This window comes from Anopheles marshallii, chromosome 3 (genome assembly GCF_943734725.1).
Source record: "Anopheles marshallii chromosome 3, idAnoMarsDA_429_01, whole genome shotgun sequence".
Taxonomy (NCBI): domain Eukaryota; kingdom Metazoa; phylum Arthropoda; class Insecta; order Diptera; family Culicidae; genus Anopheles; species Anopheles marshallii.
In genome coordinates, this window is record NC_071327.1 from 7,758,331 (window position 1) to 7,771,301 (window position 12,971).

A 12,971-nucleotide genomic window follows, 5' to 3' on the forward strand; every position below is an offset into this window, starting at 1 on the left:
CCTTTTTGTTCTTCGAGTGTACCCAAGGTCCACATGCACCATTACTCTTTAAGTGTGGAGTTTTTTTTGTCACCCATTTCATCCCATTTTTTTGCACCGGAAGCATGTCCAGCATGGCTCGTTGCCACATAAAAACCCCCCACGGCCAAAGAATCCTTCCACTCCCTACTCTTTCCGTGTGCTCTTGTACGTGTGCATTGTATCTTTGACGTTTTATTGTTTTTCTCCTAACGGCTAACCACTAACAAATACCAAACACACAACAACAAAACAAACAATCCGATCAAACACAACACCGGATGATGGCGATGACGATGATCTCAACCACACCACACTGCAGCAACCAGAAAGTTCACCAAGGGCCACCACGCCTAAACGGACACCACCAACGTTGGGCAATGGAACGCCCAGCACAGCGGTGAATGCGCCGACGGCGACGGCGGCATCGACGATCGCACCAATTGCTGCGTCGATCGAGTCCAACAGTACGCTCGAGCTGCTCGATCTACGCGAGTGCCAGCATCTACTGAATAACAAGAAAGAATCACATCCACGGTTGAAGTTCACCGAAGGTAGCCCTTTTTTAAACACATCTCACATTTTCTCATCTCAGCCTTATACTGTTGTCGTTTCACCTCACTACTCTACGCTTTTCCTTTACACTTTCCATTTTATATATACACTTTCTTATTCTATGTTCTGTTGGTTGTTTGGTTTCGTTGCATGCTGTTATTGTTATCGGGTCTAATAACTTCTTGTTTGTTTTAACAATTGTTCTATCTTGTATAACCGTTTTATGATAGTTTTGTTCGATTTGGAATTGTTTCGTTGTACATTTTTTCCATTTTTTAGCTTTTGTTCCTTTCCCGTTCGTTGCATGTATTTGTATTGATGTATAATTATGTTTGCATTGTAAAATTATATTATTTCATAATTTGTATCCTTTGTCCATACGCAATAATTATTAAAAGTTAAACAATAATATTGGGTGGGTCTGATTCAGATTGCTGAATCTGAATGATTCGCGAATCAAAATTTGCATCATTAACATTCAGAAAATTCTCAATATTTGTAATTTATATTTATCCTACAATAAAACATTGTATCAATTTGGAGTAGCCCGAGTACTTCTAATTTGCAATATTTTTAATTTTGTATTCGACGATATCTGCTAAACTCATAAACTAGAATTGTTACTAAAAAACGAAAAAAAAATGGCAAAAAAAAGAATGGCATCTTAATAGTTACTTTAAAATGTATTAAGTGTAACATTTTACTGTACATTGTACTAAGTCTTGGATGTATAATAGGAGCAACAATTGATTAGTCTGTACTTTTGTATAAACGGATTACTATGGGTTATACACCTTGGTATAATTTTGGTTATCTGTCTGTCTCAAAGGTTTCATTTGTAAAGTAAATTAGTTTATAAAATAAAAACAAAACAACTGATGAGTCTTTAGCACAACCTAATGCCACCCTTCTTTACCTTCTTTTTTTCCCTTTTCCACGAACGAAACGCAGGAGCCAAACTAGGTGTAGCTCCGATCTTCTCTACCTCCAGCTCGCCCGGCACTGCCCCGACCGGTACGGCGATCAACGATTCCGTCAATCTGGCGAGCAGCACCAACAACAATCGCGCCAAAGTTCTCAGCTCCAAGCAGCTGAACATGAACCTGATCAGCGGCGGGTCCGGCCCATTGGCCACCGGTCAGCCCGGACCACCGACACCCCACCCAGTGTCCCTCACGCTACCGCTGATCGCAAGTGCCACGTTCAAGAACAGCAATCTGCACCGTAACCAGGCGTCCGTTGGCAGCAACAATGGCAGTAACGGCACCAACACGACCCATCTCAACAACCTCAACAACAACAACAATCACCTACACAACAACAACAATGTTAGTAGTTTAAATAATAATAATAATGATAACGATAACATGCACGAGCTTAAGCCATCGACCAAACTTTGTTCGCCCCCTCCCTTAGATGAGAGGGACGTTGAACAGCAAATTCATCGATTCGAGTTGGAAATCTAAACAAGCAATAGGAACTGGAATCATCACGCTATAACACACATTGTCACGCTTTTTAAAAAAAAAAATAGGTACGTTTGGTTTGGCTTATGATGGAACAAAAAGAAATTGTTAAAGAAACATACAATTAATTCACTTAAAACTAAATGTGCGCGCTACGCTTCATCAAACGCAACGAAACCACTTTTTTAGACGAACAACGCGAAACGCATACACAATCATTATTATTATTAGTGCACGAGTGCAAAAAAAAAGCTAGTTTAGTGCGGTCCCCGGGTGTACTAATGTACTAATAAACAGTAACACTTTACCCGTGGGATTGAGACACGTTCGTAGGCAACGGTTAGCGGTCGGGTAGGAATGAACTCCGATGCACGTACCGTCATTTACCAGCAGATTGCAATTAGTTTTCATCTTTACACAACCGCTAACGGTGCTTCGAACAGTCACCTGAAAAGAACAAAATTTATATAAAACGTTCAAAAAACGTTCCAGCAAATGCGCCATCACGACACGCTTAGCTATGTTGTTTCGCTGATAGAGGACACGTTTGGACAGCTGTTGTTGTACTGTTATTGTTGTTGTTGTTTTTGTTGTTGATAATGACGATTTATTAGCCTTATCTGATTGCTGTTTACTGTCGAGAAAACACGTAACGTAAGCAACCCCATTTATAAAGAAAAAAACCCATTTCGCCCATCTGGGTTTAAAAGTTTTTTTTTTGTTTTTGGTAACAGAATCACCTTCACACACCCTTTTCAACGTTCATTCATTTTATTTATTCTATAACTGTAATTGTACCATTGTAATTTTAGTTCACCAAATGCTTCCCCTTTTGTTTAGGTTTTTTTTGTTTGTTCGTTTGTTTAATTCTTTGCCATGTGTCTTCCTGATTGAGTGTAATCATTAATTTTAAACTTCATCAAACAACACCCCAAAAGCTCACCGGTTAATTTTGCACACCAAGCGAAAATGGTTTTGTTTTACTATGTTCGGGATTGTGTTTTTTTTGTTTATATAAAATTTTTTATGTTGCTTCTTTTATTTGAAAAAGAGAATGAAATTTTATATCCTTAAGCGTATCAAATGAACAACAGACGAAAAGCTTAAGTAAATCGTTTTAGGTACTTCTTTTTAAAACACGAATTTAGTCCTCCCGCTGTACTAAATTGTACTAAACATATTTTAAATTTGTCTTTACATGCACACAAAATTGATTATTAAGTGACTTATTCGGTTAGGATTTTCGTTGCAGCATTGCTTCCTTACAAGAACAAAAAAAAACACAGAAAGAAAAAACTCTAATATAAAACAAGGATAAGTAAAAGAATAGTATGTTAGAAAGATGTGAAAAGAACAAACAAACGTATATGTAATAATGAAAGAAGCAACTATAATACAATTTGTTAGTATAACATAACTCACCAAAAAAAAAAGTTCAATGCAACGAGGTGTGTTGAAAGTCCTTTTCAGGAGTTTAAGCATGCGTTTTAGAGGTTTAATGTGTAGGTTTGAAAAAGTGTCCCTTTGTTATGCTTAAATTGGACGTTTTTTTCCTCATTTTGCGTGTGCATATGTGTGTGTCACTCCCAACGATGTGTTCGAAAAGCTTAGTTTCCTTTTTATCTTGTTGTTAAGTTTGTTCAGCTGAACACGAACGCAGAAAAGGCACAGTACCCGTAGTTATGTAGGATAAAATTGATTTATTGTATACACAGGCGCAGTCACGCGAATGTGTAGCGATGTTTAAGGACGAGAAAGGATGCACTTTTGCACACTGAACCACTTGTCTTCGCTCCTGTTAGAGGATAAAAGAAAAAAAAAGAGGACACACACACACACTTTTGCATGCAATGGTGCCAATTTTTGTTGTTGTGCATTAATTGTAACTACACACCCTACTCTAGGATTAGTGATTTCGAGGAAGTTTCTTAATAGATTTATGTGTATGAGACTATTTGTAAACCTTTGTATAAAAAAAACACACACACTCAATCACACAAACAAACGATAATTTAGTTGTTTAGAGGAAACAATACAACGCTCTGCATGCACATTGAAATGTAACAGTAACACGGCCGGATATGCAAGAGTTATAACGGATGGTAACGCACGACCGTTCATTTTGTACATGTTAATTTGTTTGTGTATGTTATGTCCCATCCTGTTCCCAACCCCTTCAATTAATGCTCTTCCAATTCTCTAAGTAACACTGTCGATCATCGAACACCCGATGTAACCTCACCGAAACAAGTTAGAGAAAATAAATATATATTGAACATGAAATTGTTGAAACCGACCGTGTAATATATTTAAACAAGTAGAAAGAAAATGAATTTAAATAATTATTTCATGAAAAAACTTTCGTAGAAAGTTCCTCTCACTCCTTTCGTTGCAATCTCCAACAGCGGTTCAAACAAGAACAAACAGGTGTTGATATACTTATGCTACGGACTGTAGTGAGAGATCTTCACGCGTAACATTTGCGATCGTACATGCGAAAAAGGGTCGGCTATATGAAATACTAGGACATTCTGCTTCATCGGATACACAGAACATTAGCGCTCACTCTCTCCTCTGATAGTAGTGCGAGAGTGATAAGCCGCGAGAAGAAGAGCTGCGTTAGCTATGATCAATTAGCGAAAAGGGAACAGATACATGAAATACCCGGGGCGGTCAGCTGAGGATTAATGTTAGCTCCTCCGTTGTATGCTCTCCTGTTACTAAACATCTCGAACCCGGCTCACCGGTAGGCGGTGTAGGCGGCAAAAAAACCAAACCGCTTTTGAATCCAGCCGATTTCAGATTTCGGATACCAAGAGCGCATCATTCTAAGAGGCAACATGATTTCACCTCCAGCGTTCATATAGTTGTTCCGCTTTCGCACGTTATCATTGAGCGTGATAGCAGATCCTGTCATAGTGCGATAGTAAGCGATAGTGATGGGCAATTTCACTATTTCTCATTTTGATTAATAAAAATCCGGATTCATCATTCGATCCTCTGCCAATTTTCTCCGTAGAAAAATGGTTTATACATCAAATCAATGCTATTTTATTGTACTTACGTTCTTTTCTGTCTTCTAATGCTATGCATTAGCGTTAATAATAAAAATAAAATCATAGTAGAGAATAAATATAGTTTACTTATACAAAACAACCATTTCATTGAGTTTTAATTTGCTTTATTATACAAGTGTGTATGTGCGTGACTGTACAGCTACAGAATTGCACCGGTTTAATATGCTTATTACAAAATAGCGTTTCACCTCTCTTTTCTGTCTTACATCTGCTTGCTACTACTATTCTTTTCCTATATCCTGTCCAACCAGACACCCCCCCTGTGGCTAGACGCTCATTGCCCTTCGTTTTATTGCTAAACCAAACAGAAAAATCTCACTCCTAGGTTCGATTCCATATCCCACGGGTTTGATGAATTCACAGGATTTCGTTACGCGCTGCCCCAACACTTTCGGCAAAGACACAAGAAGCAAGCGCACAAAAATAAGCACCTACAAACTGGGATGCACTGTACGTTTGGGAAGCCACGAGTCCTAATCTGACTTAATCTTAGAAATAGAATTAATTTTTACAAGAAAACAACACGGGGAACGGTAAACGGAATGTGTTAAATACGTAAATACATCACTAATGTATAATCCTAGTCCACAAAAACTTTTTACGTTCTATTTTTTTCTGTTCGTTATCTAGGGCTGAAAAATGTATGTATAAATTAAAAGTCCTTAAAACGGGAGCACCAGAGGTTAAAATCTCTACAAATATGATGTGTTGTGTTTCGTTGTTGCAGCAATGTAAAGCATTATGTGTGAGTAGATAAAATAGAAAAGTTTCCGGGCATAATCAATGCCACAATCTCTGGTGAGCGATTCAACGCAATTCTACAAGTTCAGATTTATCAGGTACGAAATGTTAGTTTGTTCGCAGGTTCTTTGGAACCTTTTTGCAGAAGAAAACTGAACATTGTATAGAGCAAAACAAAGCACACAAAACCTGTCAACCCTGAATTGCACGCAAAAGATGAAGGTTATTAATGCTTTTAAGGAAAGTGAAGATAAAAATTTGTTGAACTATTAGCAAAGAAACCGTTTTCATTCTTGTTGAACAAATAAAATAATCCAAAACTAACACCAGTTTCGAGGCATGTTGTTGCGTGCGCCCAAATGTATGCAATGCATTTTATGATTTTGTGACTGTTTGAAAAAAAAAATGTATAAAGTGCCGTATGCGATGGTTCTCCGGTTCGGGATAGAGTTAAAGATGATTTCTTATCGCACCATAACATATCCCAGGAGAATTTCGAGACGATATCATGCTCGACCTAGCATTGACTGGTCATCCGTCAGCTCAAGAATAAGGCACCAGGCACCGACGGAATAGTAGCCGCACTGATCCAAAATGGAGGTACAGCACTAGAACAAGAAATTCCTCGAATTATTCGTATCGGTTTATCCCATTCTTAAAAGAGATAGTTGGGAACCGGAAAAAACCACTGTTCAGATCGTCACCATGCGACAAATCTTGGAGAAGACGGCGAAGTAGCAGTTCCACTCTCTCCATCTCTGCATTGACTTCAAGGCCGAATTGATAGGGGAAAAAAATTGAAAGACACAGTGAGTTCTTTTGGAATCCCAGTCAAACTTATCTGGTACTTAGAACTTAAACTGGTGCGAATGTCCACCGGGTGATGGTGAGTGAATTGAAGAAACAACGAGAATTCAACAGCAAGATTTTGAAATTTATCCTGTAATCCCCCAGAACCCATATCTAATATGAGTCCCGGGCGGGCAGCAAGCTTTAGACACTTAGTAGCGTTCTCCGATGTATTAAAAATCTTAGCTTGTTGCTTTGGCCCCTTGGGATTCGGTTTTCGAGTTTGCACCTTAATTAATGTATGGCGCAATCATATACAGAGAAAATGAACCTTGTTGAACGAATACCATCTGTTGTAATGCTTTCCAAATAAATTATTCACTACACTCCACGCAAAAGGCAACTCCGTTACAAATTAACTTCTCGCCCCAAACGGAGAACAATCAATCCGATTGTGTTCCGCTGTGTATGGTCACCATATGTGTGACACTTGTCTGCAAACGCTAGAATCACCGCAGTCAGCCGAAGCTTTAAAAAGAATGTACTGCTACATCAAATATAGTCACGAATGCGTATGCAATGAGGCGTAAAGTACTGCATGCAGCAAATGGATAGTGGACTAGTACCTAGAGTCGTTTGGTTAATGTCGCATCAGTTGAAAGGCTTTGTTGTGCATGTAGAGACTACAATTGAAACAGAAAAATGGTTGTTCTCCAAACCGATCACCAAGTTGTGCGGACTTGCGAAGTTTCAAAGCATATGCCTTATTCGACGCATCTTGTGTGCACTTTACGTCTTTGCCCAATTTTCTGCGCGTAAAATATACACTGTCCTACTCCGGCAGTAGCGACACACGGTCCATCTGTTGATTCTACCCTTCAATCTCAGACCAGAACCTCTTATCACATAGTTCTTAAACTTGTTACTCTTACTACACGAACAACCGATACCGTCTCAGTTCGGGTAATCATCATCGTCCTGCATCGTTGCCGTCGTTGGACGCCCAAGCCCAGCACAACAGAACCGATTACGATTGGCAGTCAGATTAACACTCTTCATCAAATCGATCGTATCTTGGCCCTGGGCACGTAACTCCCGCTCGGTAGATCGTTCGAGCTTTCGCCACTGTTGTACCGCCAGCGCAAAAGCGGTCGCAACGTTTTCCGACGTTTTGGCAGACGTTTCTATGTATGAGGTCACATGATGCTCCTGGCACCACTGGGATACTTCTTCGGGTGAAACTTCCCGTTCGGTCGGTGGCAAATCGTTCTTTGTGCCCACGACCACAAACGGAAAGTGGTCCGGATTGACATCGTAGTATCGAAGGAACTCATCGCGCCAGCTGGCTAGCGCACGGAAGCTGACCCGATCGTTAATGGCGTACGTAAGCAGGCATATATCGGTACCGCGGTAAAACGGTGTTCGTAGCGCACGAAACCGCTCCTGGCCGGCTGTGTCCCAGATCTAGAAGAAGAAACAATTGAAGTGTTAATATAATCTGTTTTTGCTGAAATTACAACTTCAGGCACTGACGAATTAGACTCCAGATGGTTTTTGAAGTCGAATCCGATTTTTCAGCCCGCGGAATCGAAGTGGATTCCTGAATCCACTGATCGAGACTTTTCATTACATGTTACCACAATTCAATAGCTCTTTTTTACGCATTTCGTCACCATTTGAATGCTTAGGCTCAATCACTGTTAATGAAATTTGTAAACACTAAACACCCCGTTGCATAAATCTGCGATGAATCCCGTAACAGCGATGTGTCATGGTACAAAGTGCTAATCAATCATTTGTCCGACACCTTTTAATATTGATATCAACAATGAAAATGTATTTTGCATCGCAGCAACCTGTCCAAACAAACATCTGACAGAAGGAAGATGAAGATTACCCTTAGTAACACAAACAAAACGCATAGAAGCAGTATGACGCATTCATAACATAGCGCATTTGTTGTAACATGTATATTTAAATTACCGTTGAAATTAAATCGATTACTGTCGCCAACGTTTCCCCCCCCCCCCCCCCCTCTCTTTCGCTCTCTCTCTCTATCTCCTACTCTCACTCTCTCTCTCTCTCTCTCTCTCTCTCTCTCTTTCTCTCTCTTTATTCCTTCTTCAGTATTTCTTGTCCAGAACAAATTCCAAACAGCAATCATAAAAAGAGCACTTGTACTTGACGGTCGTTTATTTTAATAGCCCCGGGACATGCTATTTGCCCGGACAAAAGGCATTTTTACAGATCGGACAAACAGGTTGGTTTCCTCGTTCCCGGTTACAAACGTTTAAAATTTGAGTCACGTTTGCTTCCGACCAAAAACTATAAAAACTATCAAACGTAAGAAAAGAAATGAGCTTTGAATTTTGGATCAAGCTTAAAGTGAACCTTTACGAGCTGCTCTACGAAATGATTTTTGAATACAAATGTGCATGAAATTGTGCCAAACCACAGGTGTCTAGTATAGTTAGTTAATGTAACATTCTTAAAGAGAGTCACTTGAACCAATAAGTCGCTCTGTTCCAATAAGCCACAACGATAAGCGGTAAGATATGCAACAGTTGATAGCAATGAGCAGCTGAGAATAATGTTTTCCCACTAATTATACAAATCCCATTGCACTTTTCACTTGGTACTGTATTTCTTGCTGCAAATTTACTTTCAGCTCTTTTTTACAGCTGCTTTCCGAGCGGCATAAAGCAAAAAAACGGCAAAATTCCCTTAAATCGCTCGCTTTCGTAAACGATGAATGATTCATAAGGCTTTACCACCATTATTACCATCTGTTGATGTACATTATTTAAACACCCAAATGGTGGTCACCTTGTTTCGAAGCGCGAACAGCCGAAAGCATCTGCTAGGATGATAAAATCGCGCTCCAACCACTATGTCCGAATGGGCACGGTCACAGACAATGGTCGCGGTATATAAACCAAACGTAACCAAACGTCGCGAACCTGCACCATCTCCTCTTCCATCACGCCGCATAGATAAGCTTTCGTTAATTTGTCGGGTTTGTTTGTTTGCTTTGCCCGTGGGTGTGCGTCTAGGTATGTGTGTCTAAGTGGACCGTAATTCCAATAGAGCACATCAGAAACGTATTTGTAACATTGCTTTGCTCAACGCAAGGTTTGTCGCGTTTGCTCAATTATCTTCCTGCCAACAAATGCTGCATCTCCGCCACACACTTCCCGGGTTGCCACACCGTGTGGGGAAACTATCATTCTCCACAGCAAAAAAGCCCTTGTAAAGCTCACCTGCAGGGTATACCGTTCCTGATCCACCTGTATGTCTTTGTTCAGAAATTCCACACCGATCGTATGAAAGCTGTTTGCATCGAAGTAGTTCGAGACGAAGCGATTCATTAGGCAGCTTTTGCCAACATTCCCGTCGCCTAGAAGTACAAGCAGATTGGTTAAATGAAAACAGTCATTAGGAATCCTTTTGTTAGGTCGATAATGTAACCTACCTAGAATGACTACTTTAAGCAGAATGTTTTTACTCGGCGGTCTCATGTTCGTCATCTTGCCCTGCTATGTTATTTTTTGATACTTGTTTTACTTTCTCGTCTAGTTTCTTTGTTCTCCGGATGCGTCTTATGCTGTTCTCGCTCTCGCCGTGACAACTTACGGGTTGTTTATGCCTCAAAGCACTGGACCATGAACAACCGCGGATAGATTCGACGGAAGAATTATGCTTCTCCGTGCTTAACCCGTGGCTCGATCGTACTACTTAGCTCACGTTTACGTTCCGGGGTATGAACGCACTTTACAGCCGTTGCTGACCGTGCTCACCACTAACTCATAAATACATATATGCACCCCAAAACGCTGGTGGCAATCCGACGTTGATCTCCATACGGTTTACTGCACTCCCGTGGACACTTCTCGTTTATTATGCGCATAAGCTCCGCAGAGACGAAACCGAACCGAATGCCCAACTATGACCCAGCACCAACTCAATCAATTCCAAACAATCTTCTAGCAGCAGCACAAACAGAAACACATTTCGACGCACTACTACGGATAGACAGCGCAATACTGCACACCTTCAAAAGCAAATTAACAATGCAGCATCGCGCTGATACCCAACGACAACTAGCACCACAGAGCATAAACAATAAACACAAAAACTATCAATCGAACCGGATGTTCGTTGAAAATTTGCTGATGACATCAGAATTCCATAGCAATTGGGATCTTCCGTGGTAGTGTGCGGTACGCAGGAGGTACGAAGGTAGTGATCATGAAGATTGCGAAAATATTTACGCCTGGCAACGTATGGTGGGGGTGGAATGGATTTTTGTTCACATGCCACCCAACGAGAAAGAAAACACGACACTACACAAACACACGCGAGCAATACACCCGATGGTATGCTACTGTAACGGCATTATGTTACAATAAACGGTAAACTATTCACAGCTCATCAAAAACACTTTAATTTACCACGGAATCGGTATACGTCTTTTACATGAAAATAAAAGAATGAGAGGGAGCAGAATGGATACGAGATGAAGTCTGAATCTGTCAAACATCGGCCTGGCTCGGCAATCCAGCATGAAGTACCCAACCACACGCGGTAGACGCGTGGTGTCAGCTGTGTTTCGGCGTTGTCAGCTGTGACGTATCACCCTAGAGGCCCAGCTGTAGTGCAAATTTATCTTAACGCCCGCTATTGTTCTCCAAATCGTTGTCGCGTGAGGGTCCATCGTGTTTTTGCTCTGTGGAATAACGCAGCACGAAAACGTACCCCGATTTCGAGAACGATGGTCGGATTGTGTAAATAACGCTGTTGTCGGTGGGTGTCGATTAGTTGTACAGTGTTTCACATTTTTCCGTAGTGTTTTACACTGTTCACTCGCGATACAGTGGAAAAAGAGAAAAATCTAACAAAGCAAACATGTGTTGATTTTCATTGTTAACGCGAAAATGACACGTCACGGTTGTGCATGATAATCACAGATAAAAGTTTTTGTTCTTCCCGTCAGCAGTGGCATAGTATCAGTCGCGCCATCGTATCACGAGGAAAAGTGTGTTCGCCGATTGTGCTCCCTTCTGTGTAGTAAATTTGGGTTTCTGGTTGCTGACAAAATACGATCATCCAAGTGTGCCGTTTTCCATCGCGTGCTCTCTGTGTTGTTTAGTGTGAACCAAATTAAAAGCAGCAACAAAGAAGTGTTGCATTTGGTGTGTGTGTTTTCCCTGTGCTTAAACTGCTCTCATCGGCGCAGAACAGTGCCCATGTGAAGCAAACGGAAAGAAACATAAACAAAGGATTATCCATTCCTCAATTCTCCGAACGTCTTCCATCCAACTAAGGGCTATCCAAAAAAGGTAAGCAATACACAACAAGGGCGATTGATTTTTCCTTTCGTACGGTAATGTTTCAATGCGCAAAAATGACAAAAATCCCTGCTTTGAGGTTTGTGGTTGTGAGCCGAAAATAGCGTTCTCTATGGCAACCTTCAAAAGGAGCATCCATGTGTTCAAGGGCTACTAGAATCAGCGCAACCAGTAGGTTGTGACTTGCCATTATTATTACCTTGTTCAAACGGGAAAATCTACCTCGATCCTCGATTGAAGGATGTGCGCTTTGGTGCGTCTGATTACCCAAAACAGAGTGGGAACATACTTTGCATGTGCCGTTCAATGCACCAACGGTAATTTACTTCCCTCGGAATGCAATGCGTAGATGGGAGTTTCATCAGTACGCGTGGGGGATGGTACAGGGTGGAGAAAGTGAATGTTTTGATCGGAACCGGTTTGGCAAGTTTATTCGTTGCTGAGCGCATGATCACTCTTCGATCGTGACCGCCGACGGCATACTGCTGACTGTCACGTGACTTGAGTGGGACATGCTGCCGAGAAGACGGTGGCACTGTTTACGCTTCGCGCGCCAAAAGGGGCACACGCTGGGCTACAGACTTGGCTCACAGGCGGGCTCGTATACTCTTCCTGTTTTTCAGGTTGAATGGCCAAAAACGGCACCTCGCTACCACCACAACATGCCTTCCTCCGTTCGTCTCATAATAGGGAGAATTTACAACTCACAAGTGTCCACTAGTATCGCTAGATATATTTAGAAGCATCTTCTAGGAATGTGATGGCAATGTGGAAGCTCAGGATCATCCGTCAAATCACATCTCCTGGCTATTGGCTGGGCTGCAAGTCGTGGCATATCAGTCAATAAAAGTGTGCCATGATCCAACTGGTAAACAGCAATGCTCCACTATACACCAATGTCGCCCAAAGTGCTCTGGCTGGTAATGGTCTCTATCGATTGTTTATTGCACGATATCTTGCCCGATAGTGAGACATTC

At 41.2% G+C, this 12,971-nt stretch overlaps 2 protein-coding genes across 2 annotated transcripts in view; one reads left to right on the forward strand and one right to left on the reverse strand.

Annotated features, from left to right (window-relative positions):
• LOC128715355 (protein outspread) overlaps positions 1 to 2,039 on the forward strand; it is a 177,943-nt gene extending 175,904 nt beyond the window's left edge. Inside the window, exons 14-15 of the mRNA XM_053810238.1 lie at positions 341 to 572; positions 1,525 to 2,039. Of these exons, the coding sequence (XP_053666213.1) occupies positions 341 to 572; positions 1,525 to 2,039 (747 nt within the window). The remainder of the gene's footprint in view (positions 1 to 340; positions 573 to 1,524) is intronic.
• A 5,561-nt stretch (positions 2,040 to 7,600) lies between these two features.
• On the reverse strand, positions 7,601 to 10,176 carry LOC128711963 (ras-related protein Rab-9B). The gene is made up of 3 exons (XM_053806854.1): positions 10,119 to 10,176; positions 9,907 to 10,043; positions 7,601 to 8,110 (listed from the first exon to the last, which is right to left on the reverse strand). The coding sequence occupies exons 1-3, from the start codon at positions 10,171 to 10,173 to the stop codon at positions 7,601 to 7,603; spliced, it is 702 nt and encodes a 233-aa protein (XP_053662829.1). The 5' UTR covers positions 10,174 to 10,176.
• Between the last annotated feature and the right edge of the window lie 2,795 nt (positions 10,177 to 12,971).